The sequence below is a fragment of the Calidris pugnax genome, unplaced genomic scaffold, assembly GCF_001431845.1.
Source record: "Calidris pugnax isolate Ruff unplaced genomic scaffold, ASM143184v1 scaffold56, whole genome shotgun sequence".
NCBI classification, from domain to species: Eukaryota; Metazoa; Chordata; class Aves; order Charadriiformes; family Scolopacidae; genus Calidris; species Calidris pugnax.
In genome coordinates, this window is record NW_015090839.1 from 5,090,886 (window position 1) to 5,118,873 (window position 27,988).

Consider the following 27,988-nt stretch of genomic DNA (forward strand, 5'->3'; position numbering starts at 1 on the left):
ATTCAGGAAGAAAGGATGACAAAAATACAAAATTTTATTAAAGAAACTTAATCCAGGAGGTCTGCTGAGGGCATCCACATTTCCTACTGTAAACTAGGAGTTCTCCTCTGCAGTTAATTTCTCTTGTCATGCAGAAAATTGCCAAGGGCTTATCTACATACCAAAAATATACTGCTCTAGCAAAAGCAAAGAAAGTAAAACAGTACAGCCTGTAGCAAATATGTATTTACACACTAAAACGTACTGGAATAAAAGACGGTAAGTCTTGTGTACGAGAATGAAAATAAGTTCTCAGATATAAATGATCTATTTTACACCAGTAGAACTTGTTGATACGAGACACTGTACTGATACAAACATTTTTGTTAATTATAAAACCCCTACAGGCCTGTCTGAAATACCAATACCAGCATATGAGCTTTATCTGACCAGACTTGACCTCCACTTCATTGCTTCCTACAGGTACCCTGAGCATTCCCAGGATGACAAGGTCAGAGACATCTTTTGAAAGAAAATTCAAAAGGGGGAAGAAGCAGCCACTCTGGGGACACATTTCTACCCTTCACTACTTAAGCAATAGTCTGGACAACATGCAATCTATTTTACTTAGTTTGCTGGAGGTGGTATTTTTTCTTCTGTGTCATTGCAGAAGATACATATTGGCTAGTAGGAGTCCCCTACTAAATATGAAGTTACAAGTCAGTGAAAGAAGTCTGTATGTTGGAATCAGACATCAAAAAACCTCATAGCCTAAGAGTCTCTCAATGGCTTAAACATGTACGTCCTAAAACCTCAAGTGATCTGTTCTCACTTGTTTTAACTGAGAAAATATGCTTATGCACTGATTTATTACCAGCTACACAGCTTCATTTTGTGAATTTACTCAAGAGCTAGTAGAAAATCCTCATGTTTGAATACAATTTGAGTGGAAATTATATCCAAAGCAGCTGCGTTCTTCACTCACCACAGAGCCACCCGAGTGTTTTGTGGTTACTCCTAACACAGTAATTCAGTGAGCGTTAGGCATACAAGGCACTCCCTGGAACAGATTTGGTTCAATACCAACCTTGCCTTGACAGATCAAGTTACCAGATGTCAGTTCTGACAAGCTAATGTAAGTGAACATCCTCTGCTAACAAGTAAGAGCTTGGAGGCCAGTGTGCACAGCAGCCTCCGAGAACAAAATTTAAACTACCCTTGTTCTAACACTGAAGAAATGCTAGGGGGCAAAGGAAAGGGGAAGCTGTTCCTGCAAAACAAGGATTAACATGAAACCACTATGCTAAGAACATCCTTTTCGACACCTTAAGAGGTGAAAATTATTTAAATTATGACCTATTTCTCTTTATCACTGAGCATGCAGAGTCCCATATTACAGATAGGTAGCAGTCCCTCAGTATACCAAACAAATGGTAAAATACATATTTCATACCGTTCTGTATTTAAAAAATTACCCCTAAAGAAACATCGTAAAAATAGGGAGAAATGGGGAGAGGCATTACAAAGCACTGGAATCAGACAAGCCAAAGAAAAAGCAAACACCCAGTTAAATTCCACTTCAACACTTCTTTTTACTTTTATGCACATGATTACCAGACTGCATATATGATATAGTAACATATTATGCTATGTATAATATATAATATAGCATAATATAATGCATATATAATGTAGAAATACTGTTGTCTACCTGACAAATTGAACAGACAAACGTCCTGGTTTGAGAACACTACAAACTACCATCACTGGATGTGCAACTGCAAACAGACCATGTAAATTACAGAACAGAGCCTTTAAAACAGCCTGTTGTCTTGAATATTACAGTAGCCCAGCAGGAGATACTTTAGAAGAAGGGAACAGAAACCAAATGGGCTACCAAAAGAAGAATCAAGAAAGAATTACTCACCTTGTTATAACAGATGATGAACTCGCCCAGCTGGTGAGCCAGGGCACGACGACGGTCATTCAGTCCTAAACGACGGCTGGGGAGCAGCATCCTCAGGGACTGCTGAAGATTGCTGGCAGCTCGCTTCAGAAAGCGTACCACAAGCTCCTGCAAGCCAGAGAGACAGAGTTAACAAGGGACCAGCTGCAAGATGTGGAAAGAGAACAGTCCTGAGAAAATGAGCTGATAACTGGCAGGCAAAAGCATTCTGAAAGATGCATTTTTAGTATAGCCCCACAAATCCAGGGTGAGGGGAGAAGAACGATGGTGTGCCATGCCTTGCCTAAGGTGGGTCAGCACAGGGAACACTTCAGAAGCATTTGTCTGAAAAGTATGGCAGATAAAGAAGACAAAAAAAACCCCACCACCATGCAAAAAGCAGCTACACCACATAATAACCTGTAAAGTCCAATACTTTAGGCGAACATTTCCAATAAACAATCTGCAATGTGTTATAGGTGGCCTGTGATGAAGTGTACTGACATAAAACCCTCCCAGCACTACCAGAGGGATGGGGATCTTGGTCAGAAACCTCCACTGCAGTGATATAGCCCCATTTCATCACTTTTCATGTATGTGTACTATTGCCACAGCCTCTCCACAGCAACAGATGACTACAACTACAGCCATGTAGCTCCAATCCCCCACCACGTCTGCTTGACCTCTGGTGGGAGAAACATGTGTCAAGGCAGATCCTAAGGCAAGATGCATCCTGTGGGTGTTTCGAGCCCTTTTTGTCTCCTCTCTGGATTTGCTTTTGGTTAGGAGCTCTGGTAATGCATAAATGAGCAGCCTCACAGCCAACCTATTGGATTTCACAGCTCGCCTCTCACTGCCATTACTCCAGGCTGGTTTGATCTGTTATTTTAAACATTATTTTTCACAGTACAGCAGACAAAGTGACTCGCAAAAAGCCAGTTTTAATTTCCACTTGGAAAGAGCAGGAGTAACATTTTCCACTGAGTCGACTGATTATTCTTGACACACAATTTTATCTCTGAACTGCACTGGCTGTTTCCCTGCAACATGCATCAGCAAGAATACATTTGGATTTGCAGAAAGCTCAAGAGCCTACTGTACAAAGCTCTTTTAGGATGGTTTGTGTGGGGATCTGGGCTTGCTGCACTCTTTAAAACATATACATCAAATCTAGGGCTTTAAAATACTGCCTAGAAAAACTCATAAAAAAAAAAAAAACTAAAACAAAACAGAACTAAGCACCTATGGTAAAAAGTAACTTTCTCTTCACCGTAGCTTTTACTTTTTTTCCCCTCTATCTACTATGCAAGGAAGATTCCTAAGTGCAGGTGCCTGCAAAGACTAAAACAGTATAGGGAAAAAAGCTTAACTGGGTACCTGTTCTATTTGAGTAGACATGTACTTTGTTTAATGCAGCAGAAATCAGATACTGCCAAGTAATCTTAAAGAATGTTAGACAGAAGAATTCTAAAACAGGTAAGCTCAGAGAGCAGCAAAGAAGAACCAGTGAAAGATCTCAGCAGTTTGCATGTCAGCCACACTCTAGTCATTAAGAGCTGCTTAACTCTGTTGCTGCTCAGATTATCAGTCAGCACTCCTACCTTGTCTGTGTATTAAAAACACAGCACTGGCAGCTGGACAAAGATAGACTACTATAATCTCAATTAGGCTTCAGTTCTTCCAACGATGGGAACTGACCTCTAAATTCTCAAGGCAGATTTCAGCTTGGCTTCTCAGTCTGACCGACACAAAGCTTACCATTTGCTCATCCTCTTTGGCAGCCCAGGCAGGATTGTGGATCTGGTCACCAGCCTCCATCAGTCGCAACTGAACATGCTGTAGATAGGCAGAGAAAGCCCTGCGAGCTTGCACTTTGCTGTGGACCAAGAGAATCAGTCAGCTGTCTTCAGAGTAGTAATGAGAAGAGTTACAGAAGTCAGGCACAGCTTATGGACTGTACTGTCAGCAAGAACCTCCTAGGTACACAAATATTAAAGCTCAAGGGAAGGACCACTTCACCCCACCAGTATTTTCAAGGAGACCTTCAGTTCACCAAGATGGGATAGGCATTGCAGGAGATAGAGAACGTCTGCTGTATTTTTTAAGTTCTAAGATCATCTCTAAAAATTGAATACTTTCCTTGCCTTTTCACAGCCTTAGCTACTCTCCTCTAAAAGCCAGTAACATGAACATCAGCAAAACTGTGTATTTTTAAACCAGATTCAAGGCTTTACTGGGCCTCTGTCTTCACAAGCATTTTGAACACCACAACAACAGAGCATAAAATAAACAAACGGCTTGGTACTGTTGCCAGAGTTATAACAAAGGCCCTGCAATTCCCATTGGAAATGAAAGAATTAAATCTGTGAAAGTGAGCTCTTCCCCTGCTGGCCCAAGGACACAAGCCAAATTTCATTGAGCAAGGCACCACTGAAGAATGAAAGAACATCAGCAAAATCTGCTGTGCAGCTGGCTGAAGATGTTGGGAAGCTGTGAGCATGAACTGAGGAGAGGACTGGGAGGGACATATTGCTTCTCATTCCCTCACAATGGTAGTCACTCTAGCACATGCATCTGTTGTGATATAAATTGCTGAAAGCTTTGCCTAATTCTGTTCATTGTCATCTTGGCCTAAACCCTCTTCTACGAGGAAGAATGGAGACTGGGAGAGCAAAATGTTGGAGTTTTCCCACACAGTCACTACAAGTTGTCCCTTGAACCGCCAAGCATGATTTCTCTTCTCCTCTCCTATACCAGTACTGCAATAACTAAAACGTGATAAAAATACGTGGTTACAATTCCTGTCTTTCAGCGAACTCCAGAATGCACAGCAGGCCTTTAACACTGCTGTATGCTGCTAGTCACCACACCTCTCTTCTCTTCCCAACAAGTGTGGAACATCAGAACATTGAACCCTCACTAAGAACTTGTTCTGTATACATCAGGCCATCACGTGTCAGAAAAGGCTCTCCCCCAAGGGCTCTCTAGGGCTGCCAGGTTGGTTTGAGGTGTCACTTAAACATCTAGTGACCAGAAAGTTCAAGCTTTGCGTTGGTAGGAATTAAGGACCCTCTGTTATCAACGTCAGCACAGTAACATGATTCTTTGCCTGCACCTGATACTTCTGTGACCACAAAATGGGAAAAATGGGAAACGGAAGCAGGTCCTGATATGACACTGCCTCTCCTCCAGTGTGTAAAATATTGAAAGGGGCCTTAAATGCAGGAACAAGTAACTCCCTTTCCTTTTCACTTCCCTGAGAATGGCACAGTTGGGGGAATGTTTCCTTTGACTGCCATCTCTTCACCAATAATACACAATGTGCAGAAGGCAGAGAAATTGCCTCATCAGGCTGACTAAAGGAGAGAAAAAAGTCCTACTACTTATAAAAACCGACTGGAACAAGCCTGGTTTCTTTTGGATGAAAATTTCATTACTTCAGCTCGTCTGCCTGTTGACTCCACAAGCAAAGCTTTCATCAATGACAGATCAGATGAGGCCAAGCCCAGCACAGTCCTGGAAGATGAGGTCACCACAAGCCTTACACACTTCAGTGGGGAATCCCAGCAGTACTGGGTGCTGAGCAAGATTCTGCCAGGAACACCAGACAGAGTTTAGGTTCTTGGCAGGAGTCAGTTCTATATATAGGTAGATGACAGCATTATTATGTTCATCCTCAAAACAGGTTTCAGAAACTTCCCTGTCACAACAGCAAATGTCATTGCCACAAGACGACATCAGAACAATCCCCAAATCCATTTGATGATAAACCCTCTTAGACAGGAATAAGCAACAATTATTTTCTCTGCCTTTGGACGTTTTCTACAGAAAAGACAATGCTGCTTCTTATCTTGAAGATGTAAAAATCCTCCTACACAGATATATACAATCACTCGTTCTTTTTGCCATTCCTGTCCATCAGCAAGTAGACAATTTTACTACCCGCACTTAAGGGAAGGATCAAGCTTCTTAAACATCTAGTAGGCCCGCCGTTGGTTTATTTCTATACAATCACCTCCAGCACCTCTCTTTTTTTCAAGAGAGCCATGCATCAGAACACAGTCTGCTCCACACTGTCACACAACAGCAGGCAACAAGATGTTTCAGTAACTTGTCACTCTCAAATCTTGCTGTCAGGAGGTGATGACCTTGAGCAGAGATTATCATTAGAGGTAAAAATCCTATCACCAAAAATAAAAGCACAAAAGTGAGAGAACTAATTTTATGGAGAGGCAGCACTGAGGTATTCCTATCCAAACTCTCTTGGATAGTTTAACATAAACACCTCTTTGGAACTGCAAAGAATGAAAAGACAAATTTTGGAATTCAATAGCAGGCATCCTGCATTAAGACAGAGAGGCACTGTAGAAGCCTGAGTTGACCGAAGAACAGTTTACATCAGCAGATCAAAGAACAGCAATGGAAACTGTGGCTTATGCTTTACACTGATGAAACAGGTCAGGCTTTTAGGTAAACTGTCAGTCTTTGCAACTATCTCCCTTCTGTGCCAACCAGTTGTTAAGGCAGCCCACAGTTGGACAAAAACCCAGGCCCCTTTCCTCTTATCTTCTCACACTCATTCATAATGTGGCACTAAGTGTACATCCTCCATATTTTAACCAATATTAGCTGCTAGGCAAAACTCAAGGCAAAATATGCTGAAATCTCTCACCTCAGGTTTCCATGCTTCTGAAGAATCTGCAGCAAGTTAAACTGAGATTCTGAGTCTGTTCTTTGAAGAAACGGCTCTCCTCCATCTCCAGTTTTCCTGTTAAGTTTTTTTGGCAACTTCTCCTTACAAGTAGTTTTCACCAAGTCAGAGCGCTTTGGCTTGCTTTTCACCTGGGTGTCCAAAAGAGAGCCAACAGTTCTATCTAGTTCTTCATCTTCATCTGCATCCACCTCCTCTTCCTCCTCACCTTCTGTGTCTGACTTGAGGGACAGCTTTCTTGGCTCTGATGTCCCTGTAGTAGAGGAGAAATCACCTATGCTGGTTAAGGGAAAAAAAAAAAAAAAGAAGGGGGGAAGACTGGCCTGCTCTTTATACCCTTTGGTTTACTTCTAAACTCTTTTCTGCTAGAAGGACAGAACACTCATTTTAGGATAGCATCTTAAGGATCACTGCCCTTTATTTGTCTTTCTGCTTGTGTATCAAACATTTGTGATGCCCATTTTCCCAATATCAGAGAAAAAAGAATAAGATTCTTGTCTTAACTTTACACATAAAAAAACTAAAAATCAAAGAAACAAATGCATTTTCCTATATTTTATCCTGATTCTTTTGTATATACTGACATATACACACTCATACTTCATGTATATACTTGTTTTTTGTATTTTTGTGTCAGAAAGACCAAAGCTATGAAAGCTAAACTTTCACATGAGCCAATAAAGATCATATACCTTAATGTAGTACCAAAAATAATTTTATAACATGCAATCTCTCCCATTGCAGTCTGTATCATGTAGCTACTAGAAAGAGTTTAGATAGTGGCTTCAGGAACAGCCACTTAACAGATCAGAACAGCCACAGGTCAGATCACTTATCCTTACAGAGGATCATTCAGCTCTGCATCCTTTTAAGCTTCTCCCAGAACAGCTTGGATAAGAAGGATTTCCCTCTTTCCAAAAGCTTAGAGTAAACTGCTGTGTAGGAGAACCAGCCTGGAAGGTCCTAAGTTTTCATCTTTCACTGAAAAGCTGAGGGACTAAAGAATTCAACAGTATGTGTGCCTCTAAAGGGAGCCAAAAATTCTTGCACCCAAAATGCAACCACAAGATCATGTTCAAGAAAATATTGATTGCCTTTAATCATATACATGGGGATGTGGAATGGTAGGAATAAAATTCTAGGCACTAGAAGGCAGGGAGCTCAGAAGAAGAATGAAGTGAAAACCATTAACACTTGAAATTAAAACTATGAAATGAAAATTTCAACCTGTGAATCCTTTTAGGAACTACAAAGGCCAGAACCAACCCCATTCACACACATTTCAAATGAAAAAGTCCTTGCTTGCTTTGTTTTGAGTAGCTGCTCATCTAAGACTCTAGCCATGCGTACCTGATGATCTTGTCCGTGCTGCTCTAGCCTTGCCATGACATCGCTGGCGCTTCCGTAACTCCAGTGAAACAAGCTTTCTCTCATAAAAAAGAGCATGAGAGTTCACAGCTTCCAACCTCGTATCCAGCCTTCCATTCAAACCTGCTCTGGGAAGCATAATACAAAGACATCCTCAATCTCTCTTTATACTTCTCTACCTGATGATACAAGAGACTTAGGAGATTAAATTTCTTCAAGAACCTCTTTTCCTGACACAAGGAACAAATATTTATGGTCAGTCTAACTTTGTTCAATTTAAAGCCTGCAAATGTTTGAAGGGAGTCTTGCAAGTACTTTACAGAACATCAACTCTCAACGTCCCAAAACGCACTTATCTAGTGTCATGCTTTCATGACTGAGCAGCATCTGTCCATCATGCAGCAGCTCAAGGCATAATTAATAGGGAAAACTGAATTGCAAGAGTATGGAACAATGGAGGGCAGTGGGAAGACAGCACATGGACCTGAGTCCAGTTTTCTGAACCTTTTATGCAGATAGTTTGTTCTTCACTGCTTGGTCAGAGACAAGAATTTTAACATAACCTGAGTGAAAAATGACAACCTTTCTACAAGTTCTGCCTAAACCAAGGGAGAAAGAGCCCTGCCAGATTCCTTAAGGGAGACAAACACAACTTTCTGCCACTGCACAAAGATCCAGCAAAGTGTTCTGTATGATATAAGAGGGAACATCCACCAAAAATTCCTGCTTCTCCACTTATCTTTCAGGTACAGCAAAGTGAATATATGGGTATGAGTCCAAGACCCTCATGCATTACAGGATCTTTTGAGAGAGCTCAATGATGCAGCTTATCAATATGGTAGGAATGCCAAAGTAGAAAGCCTAAGAGGAGCAATTTTAAGGTCCAATCCAACAAAACTTAAGCTCTCCACATGCTGGGGTACTCTTTGCTGCTCACTGTATTTACTTTTCTAAAACTAGTTTGACAGATTTCAGGTATAAAAGGTGTTGACGCAGGACTTGGAAGATGAAGCTGTGGAAATACATATTTAGATTAAAACCTACATAGTACAAACTATTTTATTAAGAAGTCATTTACCGGGATTTCCCAGTGATGAAGTCGCCTTTCATCTTGTCCCTATAAAGGAAAAAAACAGCAAAAATTACCTTCCATTCTGGACCATTGACTGGATTAAAAGGCCTCCAAAGTCTTTCATATATACAATGAAAAGGCCAACTATAGAGAATTCCTTGTGAGTTCTATCTTAAAGGAGAAAAGAAAGGCTCCAAAAGAGGAAATCTGAGCAGCTGTACTACAATTGGTGCTTGCATCTGTCTGGCTTACATTGGAGGTGTCATTTGAAGCTACCCTCTAGACATCCCTGGAAGTACACAACAACAAGAACAAAAAAATCGTAGAGCGCTGATGCAGGAAGACCTTCTGTAAATACAGTCTCCTCAGTCAGCAACCTTACCCTTACTCTGTAGGTACTTTATTGTGGATCTCAAATTTGGATAAAAAACAAAACATTGAGAAGGAACAGCATTAAACATACGGTGAAAGCTACTGCATACAGCTCTCAATGGAACTTCAGCTGGTAACATGAACCATCATTTCTACCCAAGCAAACACAGAGAGAGTCATGAAATTACACACACACGCAGGTCAAAAGATAGAGATACTAAACATTTGGAGTAAATTTCAGTGTTTACTTTACATGAGGACAAGCTCTAACATGACTTTAAATTTGAAACAAAAGGTAAACAAGGATCATGATAATCCCTTCACAGGGAAAGGTAGGTGCTCGAAGGTTTTATCATGTCTATAGTCATGTTTTTACTTCAACTACTCCCATGCCTTTTGTGTATTGTACTTTTTTGGACTCAGAAGCACAACATGTAAAAATGTGAGAAACTTCCACAGTGACTGGCACACTAGAGAAGAGGCACACAACTGTTACCACCCCTGTTAATCACAGGCCATTGTTTACAATATTGGGTAAGCAAGGAATCAATCATTTTCATGCCTTTTGTCCTCTTTGCCTCCCTCCCAAATAGAAAAGCTTTCTACCTGTCCTGAAACAGATGTGTAGCCAGCATGTAGTTCATTGATGTCTTGTGCTCTAAAAAGGATCTAGAAAAACAAAATACAGGATGTATAAAGATAGAGTTCAACACAATGAAAGGCATCATAATACAGAAATAATGACCTATAAAGAACATCCCAGAAGTGGATTGAGACAATATGCTGTATCATAACAGAAGAGAGGAAAGGAGAAGAGCTATCACTTCTCAGCTGAAGTTCCTGGTGAAGCAAGAGACGCAGAGAAATATTACAGACTGCAAAAATGAGAAAAGTGTAATACCAAATTAGGATGAGTCCTAAATTGTGTTTATGGCCTAATGACAGAGTACACAGTATGCACAGCTGTAGGATATAAAAGCAGATAGCAGGAACAGATTATCTGAAGTGAAGACATTTTTATTCTGACAGAAAAGCAACATTAGAAACAATGCTTGACAGCCTTCTATGAAGTGCAGTTAGGCAAAACAGCAGCAGCTAAAAACAAGGGATCAGAAAAAAGCATCCTCAACACTAACATAAACTCTACCAAAACCCTTGATATGCATCCTTCTGATTGCTAAGCTGGTCTGCATATATATTACACAGAATATCCCCAACAGAGAGCATCAGTGCAACACTGAGCCATCCTATTGGATTCTTATTCTTACCCATAAAGGTCCCATGTTAACGGTGTAGGGAATATCCGAATGAAGCCTCCTCTCCGTTCATTCTCCTCTCTCACTCGACGAAGAACTTTCATCTTGGAATACAAAGAGAAAAAAAGATAGCCAGCAAAATAGATATAACGAAAAATGAATCCTAGAAAAAAAGTCTCTAAATTTCAGAGGACAAGGCTATTACTGTCCCAGGAGTGGGCTGGGTATATATTATATCCTTAAGCAATTTCATTTTGCATTTAAATTGTGAAGGAATTTATTGCTGCTTGGAGCACATATGTATGCCTGGCATGACTGAGGGCAAGGCAGCACCAGCAGTAAAATTCAGCAGTTCTGTTTCAAAAATTATACTACTTCTGTCAAGTTTTTCATACATATATGCACTTGCTCTTTGCAATAACCCCATATATTGCACGAAAGCCAAGGTAAATAAGAGATATTAAATAGCTTACTTACCTCCTCTATGGAGAGGCCTAGCATAGAGCTGCCTTGCCTTCCTGTTGCTTTTTCCCTCCCTGAGGGCGCCGAGTTTTTCATTTCAGCATCACTGGCAGACAGAGGACGGGTACGCTGTAGAGACAGTGTGAATCCACATTTTTCCCTGTTCCTCTCTCAACTTACTTTAAAAAAAGTTACATTCAAATTCTAGGATCTCGTACCCAGCAGAATCTACACTCCAGAGTACTACAGTCAGAATTCACAATTCCACACTCCAGCTGTTGAGGAGTCCACACCCCAGCAGGCGCTAAGTGTGAGTATTCACATTCCTAGTTTTAAGCACAGCAGGACTCACGATTCAGGCATTGGTGCTAGTATTTACATCCCTGGCTCCTTCTGGAAAAACATGAGAGATACTCGAAAGCACCAAAGCCAGGATTTCATACAGAAAAGTCCTCAAGCAAGGGGCACTAGAGCCACTATTCACCTGCACAGGGCCCAAATACACTTGTTTTCACACCTCAGTGGTACCATGATTCCCTGTTCCATTTGTGTTGCTACAGAAGAAAAACAGAACTGTAATTCACTGATGAGATACAGTTGCAGGGAAAAAGTGAAAAACTCAGTTCACCACCTGTTATTCTTTTGTTACTATACTGCTAGATCTCAACTTGCTACTTCTCTCACTCCTTTGTCAGATCTTGTACATGTATGTAGATACATCATGCATATTTGCATACATAAGCAAATTTAAAAAATAAGAAAAGAAATATTTACAGACAGTCTCTCCAAGGTCATTCTTAACCTGACAGGCAGTCCTGATCAATTCTAACAGAGGACAGGAATTCAAAGTCTCTTCAAATTATCAGAATTATAAAATCTGAACTCTTTGAACATGATCTCAAGTATACTTTAGCTGGTGTTAGGCCCAGTTCAGATAAACTACTTCTGTAAAAAACAGCATTACAGTGTAGTTGAGAAAGTCTCCTGCCGTTATACAAAATTCAAATTCTCTTTAGCACTGAGTAAAGCACAGAGAGCATTCTTCATCTAGAGAGAGAAAAACGTGACAGAAACTTTTAAATTCCATTCTGTTGCATTAGAAATTGCAAGCAGCTACTCAGAATCTGCAGATGAAACAATTGCAAAAGCAACAGGCATTGCACTAGAATGGGTTACACTGCAGTGACCGGCACAGAAAGATCCAAAGAGAAAACAGCCTTAGCAGGTGCCAGCTGAAACATTTTGTTAAGCCCAATGAAAACTGATTAAATAGGAAAAACAAGACAATGTGGATGAGAAGGTAGGAGACACAAGCTTTTGCAGAAGAAATAAAAGTGTCAGTAGTCAAAGTTTGCTTGATGCTGTAAATGACTAAGTTGAAAGGCTTTTAGTCTTTCTTCCTAAGCTTTCCTCCATTTCAAAAGCATAGCTCAACAACTCTGCTTAATAACTTCCTCTAAAAGCTCCTCTCAAAAACCATTTCCTGACACTACCATAACAATCATCATGTGAAATGATATTCTCAAAGAGAGTATTACAGGAAATGTTTCATCCTATCAGATGATCTCCTTTACTAAGGAAATACTTCAATGAAGTCATCTCCATTGTCTCTCAATACAATAGAGATGATTTCATTGATCACAAACAGAAAATGTATGCTTATGTATTAGCAGCTCTGGCTCTTATGACAAGTGAAGCTTTGGCTCCTACCCGAGAACAAACTGCACCACTGTCAAAATGCTAGAGAAAAACTAACTTTACTAAACTTCCTGAACAAACTTTTTTTTTTTTTTCCCCAGTGTTTCACTGCAGAATTCTCTCTGGCTGTAGCACAGAAACATCTCCAACTTCACAAAGATCTTGTTTCCTCTTTGACCCAGCTTATCTTTGAAAGTACAGACAAATCCAACCACTTTATCTCCAAATTCTGCAAGCATCTCTGGTTCCCACATCATGATTCTAACTATACTAAGCACTGACAGCAGTTGGCATAAAGATCCTTCCTATTCTCTATGAAACCTCGTTATTCAATACGACTCTTCTCTCTTAGCTTCAGCTAAACTTACACAGAATGACATAAACAGCAGCGCATAGAATGAATTAGGTTCTCAAGATGATTCCATCTGTCCTACCTTCCTTCCTGCTGGGAAACCTCAAAAAACATGAGAATCACTGCTATTAAGTTCACGCAGGAAGCCCAGCAGCAAAATAATGCCTACTGTGTCCCCACACAGCCAGGTGCTTCGAATTGTAAACTAACATTGATTTGCCCATATGGCTTGCAAGAAGGGTGCCAAATACAACAGAAAGGTGGATCAGTCTGACTTATGCTAACAGTAGTTCTTCCATTTTTCCATTATCTTTAATAAATCCTTATCTCTGTATTTATTTTTACCCAGTTCACTCTCAAGTTTTTGTAGCTTCCTTCAGATAACTGCCTCATAGAAAACGATTACTTCCCTTATGGGGCCAAATAAGTTTTGTCAGTACAGATTCACCTGTGTGATCCTTTTCATTCAGACTTATTCCATCCCCTGTAGTACACAAGACAAAAATCCTCCCTTTCACTGCTGCTTTCCTCCTATTCACTGCTGCTTTCACCAGCTCTTCCTTTGTTTTTGCGCTTTCCTTTTCAATGACTTACCAAATCCAGAACACTGTGCTGCCACTGTCTTCATCATTTGATGACCAGAGTAACAACTTATCTTTAAACATCTATATTCAATTTATTTAAAACGCACTTCAGAAATACTTGCGGGCTTAAAACTTTGAGGGATTTGACCCAGCTGACCTTGATTCTGAGCACACCTCACCTACCGTTTTTTTAAGGTACTAGAACAGATGTTAATATTTTTCTAATCTCTGCTCTAGCCGCATGGAAACCTATGCTAGCACCTATCCATCTCCTCTTTTCTTGTTGACTTCTCCCCCCACCAGGCTACTTAGCTGCAAAATATATTTTGGGATCAATTGCACCAAAAAGTATTGTACAAGGTAACATTTGAAATTGCATCCCTTATATTGGTGAAGGGAACTGAAGGGTACTTACCAATCTGGTGTTTGCTGTTTGCAACTGCGCGGACACAGGACGCTGCAAGAGACACACAAAGAGAGTAAAAACCTTGTTTCTTCAAGATGCTATCATCCCTGCCCAAGTGCAGAGGAGTGGTGAGAGCCCTAAAGCAAAAAGGTATAACTGAAGTCCAGAGAAATAGCTAAGAGCTTCTACCATCTCAGTTCAGATCTTCGTCATGTCCTCCACAAATATACCCTGTCCCCATTCCAAACACAGCACTAATCCTAACCTCAGATGTGCTCAACCATGTAGAATCCATCTGTGCATACACATAATTTTCAAAAGCAAGAAAAGAGCTCTACAGAATAGATGAATGAACTCAACTTTCACAACCAAAATCCATACTTTGCAAGATAAGAGTTACCCAGAGGAAAATCCTTAATAGCTATGTATTAAAGAGAAACAGATGCTGTCAAGTAGACTTGCTCATAGAAGAGAGGGTTAAAAAAATAGTAAAAATCCTGAACATCCAGAAGTCATTCCATTTAAATATCTCAACAGTATTCCAGTTCTTGTGGAGAAAAAAGATTCTATTTAACATCCCAAAACAGGTGTAGAAATGTCAGCAGAACGTCAAAATGTACCCTGTATTATTTATCTGGCATCAGACCTCCAAGGAAGACCAGTTTAATGATGGGGTAGGTTCAAAAGAAAACTATTATCAGAGCAGCTTAGATTTTTCTTGCCTTTGGTGGTATTCAGGCTGCCTTCCTACTCACTCTACGATGCCCAAGAACAGCAAATGGTATATGAAAGGATTCCCAAGAGACCTATCTATCATTTTTAGCTGTACTATGGCCAAGTTCTTCTTTACAGTTGGTCTATACAAAACAGGTTGAGGTCCCTTTACTGCTTATGATTAATTGAAAGAGCGCCAACCCAAATCAACAATAAATTACATAGGAAACAGCTAAATTGTCTGGAGGTAGGCCTGGAATAAGGGAGAGTCTCCCTCAATCGAGGGGGATCAGATTAGGGATCATTTAAGCAAACTTAACACCCACAAATCAATGGGCCCTGATAGGATCCACCCATGAGCTCTGAGGGACCTGGCAGATGTCATAACGAAGCCACTTTCCATCATCTTTGAAAGATCATGGAGAACAGGAGAGATGCCTGAGGACTGGAGGAAAGCTAATGTCATGCTGGTCTTCAAAAACAGCAAGGAGGAGGACCCACAAAGCTTCAGGCTGGTCAGCATCACCTCCAACCCTGGAAAGGTGATGGAACAGCTCATCCTGTATGTCATCTCTAGGCATATAGAAGGAAAAAAATGGTCATCGGGAGGGGCCAGCACAGATTCACCAAGGGGAAATCAGCTTGATAGCCTTTTACAATGGAATGACTGGCTGGGTGGATGAGAAGAGAGCAATGGATGTTGTCTACCTTGACTTCAGCAAGGCTTTTGACACTGTCTCTCATAACATCCTCATAGGTAAGCTTAAGAAATGTGGGTTAGACGAGTGGACAGTGAGGTGGACTGAAAACTGGCTGAATGACAAAGCTCTGAGGGTTGTGATCAATGGTGCAGAGTCCAGTTAGAGGCCTGTAACTAACGGTGTTCCCCCAGGGGAAAGAAGCCTTAAATTTCAAATGCAAAAATCTCCTTCTCCCTAGATGATCTTGGAAACGTTCATAAAGCTCTAGGGTTCTGGAAGCTTATTGTCCACAACAAAACAAAAGTGGCAAAGAGCCCATAGCTCAGGTGCAACCCCTGAATCTCTTCTGTAGAGATGCTAGAAATCCAGAGAAGCCCTCATGTACTCAACTGTCTCTCTCACCTGTGAGCTAAATTCAATGACAATGACTTGCCTGCCATGTTCCTCAGCTCTGGCTTGTTGGAGTCACTTACCTGCAGCTTCTGGTATGGATTTCTCCTGGCAGATTCAGATGAATGATAAACAGACCGGCTTGACCGCTGGCCTGGATCCTGGCACACAAAACCTATAGACATCAGGAGCCACGTAAGAACTTTAAGACAGGCAAACCCTGAAATATAAACCTAGCATTCCTGTTAATGATCTCAGTCTATACATGACCTCCCTGTCCCTGCCAAAAAAACCAAAAAGGATGCTTTCATTTTTTATAACTTGCTTTGTTTAATCCCAAACTGTACATTGCATTACATGTTTTTGAATAAAACTGTAACTTGCTTCAAAACCAATTACCTAAATCAATAAGACAGGTTACTGAATAACAGCATAGAGATAGGCTTCATTTCCTGATTCTCTGAGCGGTTACCAGATAGCAATTCTGCCTCTTTTAGTATTAGGGGTAAACTGCAGCAACTAACTGAACCAAGACATACTATGGATGCCTAAAAGGTGTTGTGAAAGCTGCATGACTGTCTAGTGCACAATCATGACTCCACTTCTAACATAGCCTAACCAGAACACACACATGCAACCTAAAAAGAAATTTTAAAAAATGCATAAATACTGATTCTTCTGCAGGCTAAACAGAAGTCACCTGCTAAAAAGAAAGAGTAATGTCATTAAATAATAAGCCAGAGACTCTTAACACCACCTAAACATCACAAACAGCCAGATTATTCTGAAGCTGAAGCGTCCACATATAACTTCTTAGTACTAAATACAGTTGCTCTCCTTAATTAGAGTTCTCCTCTATTATAACACCTCACCTAATAACATGCAGCTCAAATCTACCTTTTATTGGTTTAAATGAGGGAAAGATTGAAAAGCTTTTTGTTACACTCACCTACAAGAGTGAACATATCTGAGAGCATGCTGGCTTTGATCTTCAGGTCCAAAGGAGCATCGCTATTCACACATGCAACAGAGGACAAGAGGACATTATTTGTCTGGCATTAAATGGGAGGAATGCATCACTATCCAAGATATCTTCTAACATAGTTTCTTTGTATCAGTCCTTAACACAGACAAAATCAACATGGGAGGAAAACTGGGTGATTTTCACACGCACAGGTAAAGACAAAACCTCAACACATTAATCTGTTTATCCTTTTTCACAGCTTCAGTCTTCTAATGCAGCAATGTATGGCCTTGCTTTAGCTCTGCTTGACTAGAAACATTTTCTTTGAATTATTGATGCTACATTTCATGGAGTAGACAGAGGTTGTATACAGAGGCACAATTACTTATGCCTTCTCCACCTAAAATCATGAAATCAGATGGGTTAGTTCTAATGGATGGGAACAAATGCTTAGCAAGGGTGATAGATTTTAAAAGATCAAACACTGGGAATAGGTGAGAATCATCCATAATTCTATCTGGGGGTGGGAAAGGGAGGTAAATCAATGAATACAATTCAGATCAGACAGGCAAAGTTTGATTCCTTGGAAGCAGAGGAATCAGCCATGTTTTACGGCACAGTGATAGATGCCAATAGCTTGGACAAATAAAGTGGCAATCATAAAGCAGAGCAAAGGATGCAGATGCAACTTAGAGTTCTAAGTAGCAAAGGATGCAAATAATTCAGTGTGTATGTATATAAGCATAAACCACTAAACCAGGAAATTAAGTATGGTGGAAACATTCTAGTTGCACCTGAAAACAAAATGGGTACTGTGGAAGGTAGGGCTATGAACAGTGCGTGAAAAAATTTCTATGCAGAATAAAGAAGGAAGAAAAAAAAATTAAGAGGAAGGTAAGATATGGCTATTCCAGGAAGATATAACTTAAAGCTTATTTAAACTGTCATAATTGAAATATTGCTCATTATACTACAGAAATATATTGTGCATCTGTGCTCCTGTAAAGTTAAACAGTAGTCCAGAAAACACACAGTTGGATATCTACAAATATAATTCCTCAGGTTTCATTAGAGTATGAGGGTCAGCATAAGGGCCAAGACAAGACTCACTCTTTGTATTTTAGCTAAAGAGAGTACTAGGCCAAAAATTTGAGCCCAAGCATGCATCTACATACTCAAGTGAAGTATAATCCCTGAGCTCTGCTTGGACTCCAAAACCTTAAAGATTCCACTCAGTCACGCAGATTGAAACCCCGCACAATAGCCTAGACAGTTTCAAAATTTGACTATGATAGCAGATTCCGAAGTGTTAACAGTGATGATGGCCTGTGGAGGAGAAATAATTAAAAAGAAAATGGAATCCCAACTGGGTTCTTTCAAAACCTATTGCTGCAACAAGTTTGTTTATGCAAAGGGAAAAGCAAAGGACTATCCCTCTCTCTCAGTTCAGCAGTGGATCGAATACTCTGCAGGCATCATGAAATAATACCCTCCTAGGACCACAAGTTTCAAGAAAAACCATCTCTAGCAACAGTCCCAGCCTCGTATTAAACCGGGAATCACTTACCAGGCAAGTGATGGGGACAGGTTCACTTCCAACAGCCAGGGCTTCAGAGTGTCATCAATAAGGACATCAAAACCATACAGTTCTGAAAACACAGCAGAGTCTCTAAGTTTACCTTACTGCGTCTTTAAACATTCAGGTAAGGTCCCACATTAGTATCTATCAGGTCATTTCTATCTATATAATTTGAAGTCTCTAGGATTGAACAAATAACAACATTCCACAAGTGAGAAATTTCACTTCCTCAGAATTAAGATTAAGTATATTCTTTGTGTGGGGGAAAGAAGTAAGTAGAAAATGCGTCTTAGGAAAGTGTTATATAGAAAAATAAACTCTCTGCTGTCCACAAACTGCAGTTCATGCAGAACTCTACTATTATTTTTTTTCCCACATAAAACTGACAGGAGCACAGCAAATCCAATCTAGTTTTTCCATTGGATCCTGGAAATAACAGAACTTCATTCTCCTTTTCACTTTTTAATCCCTATATTCATTGTTCCAGTCAGCTGTAGAAAATCTTGCTTCTTTCAAGCATCAGCTTCTTTTCAATGACTCCTGTACGTTTTTCTGCAATAACCCCATGGGAGTACAAGAGTCTTCTCCTCAGCAGCTTCATCTACATGGACAACCTTCCATAACTCTTTATCTTATTGACAGCTTGCCACTTTGCAGCAAACCACTATAGAAGTTGGTTGGTTTTTTTTTCCCCTTAGTTTCTAAAACATTCATAATGTGTTACATCTGCTAGATGTGTTCTGCTCTACATAGGTCAGATTGAAGCCAGCTTCCCATTCCAAGACCCATTTTACTATTTCACTCTATACACACATTCTCTCTAGTTTGGAAGAAGTTGCAAGAAGGATGCTACACAAAGATAACTGTAAATCAGAAGTTGGCCTTAATGCAGTTCCCTCTTCCAGCATTAAGAAAGACAGTTAATGATCATCAGGGCATCTTATGCACATTTTTTTCAAAACACCGCAGAGCAAGGTATTGGCAGAGAAGAAGGATTTCCATGGAATTAACTATTTCCCTAGTATGTGGAGTGAAAGCAGAAGAATTTCCTTGCCCTGCTGCTTTCCTTGAGTTCTGGCCTTGGCCTTTTGTCGCCTGCCTGACGTTGATGCTGGCTTCGGGTTGCTGGACTGCTTGACAAGATGTTCCTATGCAGACAGCTGTGCTAAAGCTCATGTAGCTTATAATGGGAAGTTAAAGAGCTGGGGAGGGGGAAGAGAGGGTGGAACTTGGAAGGGGAGTAAATGGCAGCAGAGTAAGTAGTGCCTGCTCACTTTTTTAGACTGCGTAGCCAGACACTGAGTGGGAAGCAAAACAGCAGAGAGTTAAGGAGTTGGTTCACTCCAAAGAAATGAGGCTGAATCTACATTTGGCTCTCTTGTTCCCCAGACGGGAAAGGCTGCAGTAGAGGGAAAAGGAGGAGGTGGGGATTATAAGTGTAAACATTAGCAAAGCATTTTGACCAGAAGAATTTTCTGCTTATTTTAATACATTATTTCAAAATATAATCTCAGGTTTGGCAAAGACCTGTGACTCTTAATGGCACAGCAAACTTCAGTGGACAGGCAGGTCATGCCTGAGACAGAGAAGTGGGCCGGTGGCAGTGGATGGTCTGCAACCTCCCAACCCCAGTCAGGAAGCACAGCATTTTGTTTTGACCAGCTGTTGCTTCTTTTGCTGCTGGCCATTCCCTCCTTCTGCCCCTCAAAGGACCTTTGCTAGTATTTTGGCACCTCTGACTTTGTCCTCCTTTCCCACACTTTTCTTCCTTCCAAATCACTTGCTCTTTAAAGCTCCCTCTTTTCCCACTCGGTTACTCACTTACTCCATCTACTTTTACAAATACATATGGAAAACCTCTTGACCTTAGCCAGCCCTGACCATGCTGCTGGTGCTTTAAACAAGGCAGACACAAGGGAAAGGAGTGTATTAGGCCAGTAAGCTCTTTGGGAAGTACCCCTTGACTCAATTCCATTGTTGTACACAGACACCAAATGCCATCCACAATGCCTCAGGGTCCCCCAGGAAGACTTCAGTGCTGCTCCATAATGCCCCAAGTCTCATGTGTTCTAGGTCATATCTACAACCCCTGAACAGATACCTGTGCCATGTCACTGCATAGCTCATGATGCCCTATCTCTGTTCTGGCCTCACAGCTTCCCACATAGGGCTTAGCACAAAGGGGTTCTCAAGTCTGCCTGGGATAGTGGGGCACAAACAGAAGATAAATTATCTGTGGTTTCAACTAGCCCAGAAATATCTCCTTGGCCCTCTTGCACATTTTGGAAATGCACTACCTAGATTAAACACAGAAGAAGCATCCTTTCTACTGTGAAACTCCACTATCATTTGTAAAAATAGATGCACAGGCAGCATGAAGATGTGGAGTCACTTAAGTAGAGCACGATCCAAAATACATCCTCTGCAATTACCAACTTAAGCAAGACTGCCATTTCCATCTGTAGAGAGAGTAAAGAAAACAGATTGACAGAGAGAAACACATGCCTCAAGCTGTAGCAATGGTAGACTTATGACAGCCCACCTTGCACAACTGTTGTTAAGGGAAAAGTAGAAGAAACTAAGATATCAGGTTTCCACCGTGCCTTCTCTTGCTTCCCTCTTCTTGCTACTACAATACACAAAAACATGTTTCACCCTTGCAGTTTGCTGCAGAAATTGGAATTCTATCAGAAGGTACCAGCTTTTGCCAAGACTCGGCAGAAACAGCCTGCCTCTTCCCAATGACACCCATGGAGAAATCACTGCTGACCAGGCTTCCCATCCTCCCAAGAGAAGGGTCAGCTTCAGGCTCAAGTCTAACAGCAACAGTTCAGAGATTATTTTTTTTTGCTAATGTCATTATTTAAGACTAAAAGGAAGGTTAGAGACATGGTCTTAAGCTTTTTGGTTCTCATAAACTACCATGTATCCCGACTTTATCTTATAATCCTGTCAAAGACTGCACTGGCACTCCACTTTAGAAAATAACCCCAAAGAATATGCTATTCTCTGTAAGTCTAGAAACCAAGTCACAAGTGATATCCTGGTGGCACAAACAATGTTTCAATGATTTTGCATAGAATGAATAAACTCAATTCCTAGAGGGTCACTGCAATTCTGGTCTTTGTTTTCAGCTTGTTCACTGGGGAAAAAGAAGCAGCTTTTACTGCAAAGTACATATTCTGCAATTGAATGGAGGCAACCTGAGGTTATGAAGGGACACACGCCAAATAAAAGCTTCATAGCATGCAACTCTTCAGCTTTTGCAATAAAAACTGTCTCATTTTCAGCAGGAGCACATTTACAGACATTCCTAATGCAAGGAATTACACTCATGCCACTGAAATGCATTTCTTCCTTTTCTCCTTCCTACTTTTTCTGTGCTTTATATGAAGGTATACTGCAAACTATGCTTATAGACAACATGTATCAAGTTAGAAAACTACAATTTCATCCAAGGCAGCAACCAGTCAGCGAGAGGGAGAAAGACCTCTAAGAGTATAGCCATGGGCATACTGCTTTGTTGAACATATTGCCAAAATTGAGGCTTCAGAAACTCCATAGTATTTCGTAAATTAACTCCATCACTTTATCTAGGGATGGTACAGTACCTGCTTCAACTCTGGTAGAGAACATCTTAACAGCTATGGGGACATGAACATCTTGGGGGCTATCCCAGTCAGGTCCCAAATCATTCCTGTCACTCTGCAAAAGGCCAGCATAACAGTTTATACTTTGATAAGCAAAAGGCCACATTGTGTTATACCAAGTAATAAAACAGAAGCCTCTACTCTGGACACCCAAGGCTTTGGAGAAAGTACTGGTGCTGTAGTCTTGTGTGTGAATTTGCTTTGCACTCCAAATAATACAGCTCAAGTCCTTTTTTTAGAGAACTTTATTTTAACAGAAAAAGGTTTTATCTCACAGTGTTATTACAGGAAAGGACAGTTATTCCATGTGTTGGTGTTCTTGTCTACTTCACAAGATTCACCCCACACCTGCCAGAGTTTGTCATACTAGCTTGGCCAAATGTGCAATTACCTCACTTAAGAGGCACTTTCTCTACAATAGGTAACCAGAGAAAGTCCATCACTTAAGATGATTTCTCAACCTTTATTCCTTCAACTGAAGCCTGAAGGAAGGACACTTGGTCGCATTCCCAGTAACAGTCTTCAGAAGTGGATTAATTTCAGGGTGCCTACATAGGTGCCTCCAATCTGAACTTCCCCTGACACAGCTTCATTCCATCTCCTTGTGCGCTACCACTGGTCACCAGAGAGGGGAAATCAGCACCTCCCTCTCCACTGCCTCCCTTGAGGAAGTTGTAGACTGTGATGAGGTCACTCCTCAGTCTTCTCTTCTCCAAGCTGAAGAAGCCAAGTGACTTCAGCCGCTCCTCATAAGCCTTGCCCTCGAGACCTTTCACCATCTTGGCTGCCCTCCTTCTACGTAAGGCACTATTTCTTTGGTGAAGAGAAGAATACAGTTGGGGTTTATCACCTATACCCAAATCAGACTCAGAATTATCCTTCTACTTTGAAGTAAGAAAAGTTAATAAGGTCATCTTCAAGGCTAACATCAAAGAATGGGAGTCTTGGTGTAAATTGGGCTGCCTTTATAATCCCAATCTTACAGGGTAAATAAATTGTCACCCACAAAGGAGAAAGTTCTTCAACCCAGTATGTGAAATCATAGTGAGTGAAGAGGTTAACATCCCAATAAGTACCTTTGGACATCACTTGCCTTCCCTTATGTCACTGAGGAACACAAGATTAGATACGCTACTACATTTTCTTCAACAACCTTAGGTAGTACAATTAAGAAAGTGTAGTAGCAGTTAGATGAAAATAAGTGAGCTGTCTCCATAGATACATGGGTACATGAGGTGAAAAAGAAATACAGCACGTTCCTGACTTCATTAGCTCAAGTTCTGTCAATTTCAAGCTCCTAAACTCCAACAACCTTAGCCCCAAGCAAACCAGGAGACAAGAATAACCCGGTGTTCCTTGCTTCTGTGTTCTCATCTATCTCCTAAAGACCTTAATGTCACTACAAGAACCAACAGCAGTGTAAGATGGAATGAGAAAGCAGGGTTGATTCAGACTTTGGTAACACAAGTCTACTAATTACAAATTAACAATGCTGGTTACTTTTTTTATGGCTGCTTTTGGAAGAGCTAATTCTTCCTGTGTCTGCCCCAGTACCCTGAGAAAGAAAACTGGTGCTACCAAGCTGAGAACTGCTTCCTAAATAAACCAGAAAATTTCTGCAGCAACAGGTATCCTGATTCTTTCAGCTGAGCTCTGGGCGCTAAATCATCAACAATCATATTAGGTACCATTTAGAGTCATGAAGTGGCAAGTAAGGAAAACAGTGCAGGGACAGACCCTTACTCCTACAGGAGCTATCAGTAGAAGACCTATCCCTTTAAGTCATTTTACCCTTCAGGCTCAGCTGACAGTTTTCTTAAATTCTGAAGATATTGTATTCTGAAGTTGTTGTATTACTAAACCTACCTTGGCACATTGGATCATCAAAAAACCTGTCCTGAAAGGTACAGGGTTCCTGAGCCTGATGGTAGGCAGAGAACTCTAAGGACAACCTTTTTCAGATTCAAAGTGGCATCTTTACATACTGACTTTAAAGCGAACACTGACAGTAAGGGCATAAAAAGATAATGAATTAAGCTTTGGAAAGAAAAAAAAAAAGAAAAAAAAAGTGTAGAGAATGCCTGTTCTCCTTTTCTTTAACATATCATTTATGAAACCAGAAAAAGATATACCAAATGCACAAATGCATGTCCTACATGTATGGCTGACCTAAGTCTCTAAGCCGGGACCTACCTACACAAGCAAGTATGCACAGAAATTCCTTAAGAATCTCAAATTTTTAGTGTTCCACAAAATTCATTATGGAGCAGGCCAGCCTGTTCAATACTACAAAAGGCTACCATTCCCCTAAACAGGTCAACCGCTACTAGTAAGAAAATTAAACACTCATGAAGAACAACAACGTAGATGGTTGAGACCTGGTGATTAGATACAAATGAAGACTTGTTTAAGCATTTAGTTCCAGACCAGCACCACTCCCGTAATACAATAGTTTATTGTTTGCTCTATACCATCTTAACGTAGATGTGATTAGAAGCATAAGCCTGACCAATTCAGCCTTAGGACACAGGAGCAGTTAAGTAAGAAACCCATTGCTTTGGTGGGATCAAGATGCCTATTATCCTATCCTGCCCTGCTTTCTTGATTGCAGAAGAACTCAGAGTAACCGCTGGGTTGACTAGAGCTGGGAATGAAACAGGGGACATAAATCTATTTTTTCAGGTTCATGTTTCAGTTAGTACAGAAAGTGGTGCTGCACTGGATGCTGGTAAGAATGTGTGTTGTACCCAGTTGCCTTCACTTCATCCCCTACTAAACCATCCTACAGAGAGATTTTTCAGACTGTCTGAAAGACGGCCTCACCACCTTTTCTAGCCCACCCAGAAGTGCTTGCTCCAAGAGGGAGAACTATGCAGTCTTTAATTGGCCTGGGCATATGTATCCCTATTGTACGTACTGTTCCTACAATGAGATGTCATGTCCTTCAAAGTCAGTGCAAACCTTAATTTCTCTTAAAGAAGGCTCCAGAGGCAACCAACTCAACTGGTGATTAGCTTCAGGACAGTGCAGTGGTTCAGTCCTGCAGCATGACCTCCTCTGGAGCTACTGGTTAAGACAATTTTTACTTGCAGCTTAATTTTACATGAGAAATTATTAGCTAATCACAAAAAAAAAACCCCACAAAATAGAGGCTTGAGATCACATTGTTATTAACAACGAATGAACAAGACTGCAACCAAATCATGTAGTACTTGCAGTACTTTCTGTGATGTACTTCAGAGAAACAAAACTACTGAGAATCCCAAATCCTCTGAGAACTGATTGTTACTAGAATGCAGTAAACAGCTCACATGACATGGCCAAAAGGGGACTCACTACAATCATTCCACAAATTGTCAGCAGCACTTCACTTTGACATTAGAAGAGGAATCATCCTGACCTACCCCTCTCACTTTCTAGGCAAGTATGGTGATAGATAGTCTGTATGGTTCCAGCTACCCAGTCTTATTTTAGAACATGAAGCAGCCATCAATGGAGTCTCTTCCCTTAAATCTAGGAAACAAGTATACGACATTAAAAATAAAAAAAACACATTTACTTGGTAAAGGAATGAAGGTCCACAGCAGCACTACACTGTTAGAGAAACAAAGTGGACAACCTAACCTAGACAAATAAGTACTTGTGATTTAATTTTTAGCAAGGTGGTAATTGTGCTGGAGTCCTATTCCCTAGACAGCATTACAAAGACTAGAGTAGAATAAAAACTGAGTTTGTCATATTTTTCTAGAAACTGTCCAAATAAGGCCTACCTCTGTATCAGAACGTCAGATACAGGTTTCTGAAATCTGGGCTACTTTTCAAGTGATCAGTCTTTCTCAAGACACACATGCAGTTTCATTGTTCACAACCCAGAATGAAAAGGGGAAAAAAAAAAAAAAAAGAAAAAAAAGAAAAGGCTCTTGGGAGCCTCTACATGCTGCCTTGAAATCTTCATTCCCAGTTCTCTCCCTCATGTTAACAAGCTATGAATTCAGCCATTCTGAACATTTCCAGCTAGAAAAACTGCCTTTTTTACAAGAGGGTTAAAAGTGGCACAGCCAAAGAGTGTCAGAACAAGACACACAGATGAAGAATGAGCCATACAGCATGACAAAGGCAGGTCAAATCCTTGGGACAAGGACCACCACTTAATTGTGGGGGAAGGTGGCAGAAAGTACGGAGCTCTGGAAATGCCTCAGGCTCCCTTGGGAAGCAGTATGGCTCCTACTTAAGCTCTCTTTCCTGGGAAGCTCTTAATTTATGTTTACACTGAAATAAATGGAACAAAACAGTTTATTTGTGGGGGAACATCTGAGAGGGTGGTTAGTGCAGCCCTGGGGAGGCAGCAGGAAGTGGGATAACCTCAGAGCCAGGCCCAGCAGAATGTACACCAGGACATTAGTTTCCACATACACAGCTCAGAGGAATCTAGAGACACAACTGAGGAAGAAAAAGGGAGCAGCAAAAAAAGAGGTAAAGTTTTTTTGGTGCCTTTTTTTTTTTAATCCAGTTGTTGGTATTTCTGCAGTAGCTGAAAACTGCTACTTCACTAAAACTGTTATCTAACTCATAAATCCCCACTTATGTGAAGGTTCTCCAACTTTGAAGAAGGGCATCACAGTCAGTCAGGAGAAGCTAAGTCCAAAGAGGCCAGTAGTTTGGCAGGTAACTAAACAACATCTCATCCATGGATCCTCCTTGATTCTTGAGTGCCTTATCACCCCCAAAAATCCAAAGATGACAGCACTCATGTTAGAGTGTTTAAAGCTGCAGAACTGTCAATACCCAAGTACAGTGCAAGGGCCATAATAAATGGATTTACCCGTCACCGCTAGTTTAAATGTAAGTCCCAATACCTAAACACTAATTATAGACAGATTTCCGCTGCCCTGAGACTCCATCTTTGCGTGTGTATCCACACAAGCAAAGGGTGGCTAAGAGCAAGAGGAGGCCTCTTTAGGGAATGTTGGGAAGCAGCCACTGGAAAGCAGGAGAAGGCACACTGTGGTACCAGCCGCTGCTTTCTGGACCTCATCCCAGCATCTGCTGCCAGCGAGTTCTCAAATCCCTTTGCCAGCACATAGTTCTCCATCCAGCTTCTGCCAGGAACAGGCTCGGACGCCACCATGTGGTACTCTCACACAAGCACAAGCCCAAAAGCAGCATCACCACCCTCATTCCAGGAGCGGCATTACACATTCCTCCCCAGTCCTCAAATGCATGTAGGACAATAATTCAAAAGTACATTGCGCTAGATGGCTCAATAGAAAATATTAAATGCTCTAAAGGGAGGTTTAACCATCCACAGCCATTCTTTGCAAGGGCACTAGCAGGTCAGTAACTTCAACTTTCCAGTACTTTCACAGTTCCTTTTCAAGACCCTTTTTATCATCCCATTTTCTAGTAAGAGATTCTGATGAACAACACTGGCATAGGAGCAACTGTGATTCAGTATTCCCTGCCCTCACAAATGCCTACACCGAGGAGCAAATAAACAAATAAATAAACAAACAAACAAACGCAGTATCCGACTTCCTTGCAATAGGGAATTCATATTTCTCTGTAGCACCAGAAAGCTGGAAGTTTAAACAGTACTCAAGAGCCAAATCAACAAATATGCCCAGTGCCTTACCAAAGCAGCTGCCACGATGTGAAAGAAAATTTTTACAAGCTGTGGCAATGGCAAGCTCAGCAGAAACTACCGTCTTGATAATCAGGTCTTCCACGTTGGCCATCAGTGCTGCAAGGAGGGAAGGAGGAAAAAAAAAAAAAAAAAAAAGAAAAA

General features: G+C 40.9%; 1 protein-coding gene across 3 annotated transcripts in view; it reads right to left on the bottom strand.

Moving 5' to 3' along the window:
• Nucleotides 1-27,988, bottom strand: part of TTLL5 (tubulin tyrosine ligase like 5) — a 129,790-nt gene that overhangs the window by 77,191 nt on the left and 24,611 nt on the right. For all 3 annotated transcript variants that reach the window (XM_014941808.1, XM_014941807.1, XM_014941809.1), the window contains 13 exons: nucleotides 27,836-27,943; nucleotides 18,542-18,623; nucleotides 16,960-17,021; nucleotides 16,094-16,185; nucleotides 14,215-14,256; nucleotides 11,181-11,294; nucleotides 10,716-10,807; nucleotides 10,054-10,116; nucleotides 9,082-9,120; nucleotides 7,986-8,131; nucleotides 6,597-6,888; nucleotides 3,683-3,800; nucleotides 1,907-2,053 (listed from right to left, as the gene is read on the bottom strand). In XM_014941808.1, coding sequence (XP_014797294.1) covers nucleotides 1,907-2,053; nucleotides 3,683-3,800; nucleotides 6,597-6,888; nucleotides 7,986-8,131; nucleotides 9,082-9,120; nucleotides 10,054-10,116; nucleotides 10,716-10,807; nucleotides 11,181-11,294; nucleotides 14,215-14,256; nucleotides 16,094-16,185; nucleotides 16,960-17,021; nucleotides 18,542-18,623; nucleotides 27,836-27,943 — 1,397 coding nt within the window. The remainder of the gene's footprint in view (nucleotides 1-1,906; nucleotides 2,054-3,682; nucleotides 3,801-6,596; nucleotides 6,889-7,985; nucleotides 8,132-9,081; nucleotides 9,121-10,053; nucleotides 10,117-10,715; nucleotides 10,808-11,180; nucleotides 11,295-14,214; nucleotides 14,257-16,093; nucleotides 16,186-16,959; nucleotides 17,022-18,541; nucleotides 18,624-27,835; nucleotides 27,944-27,988) is intronic.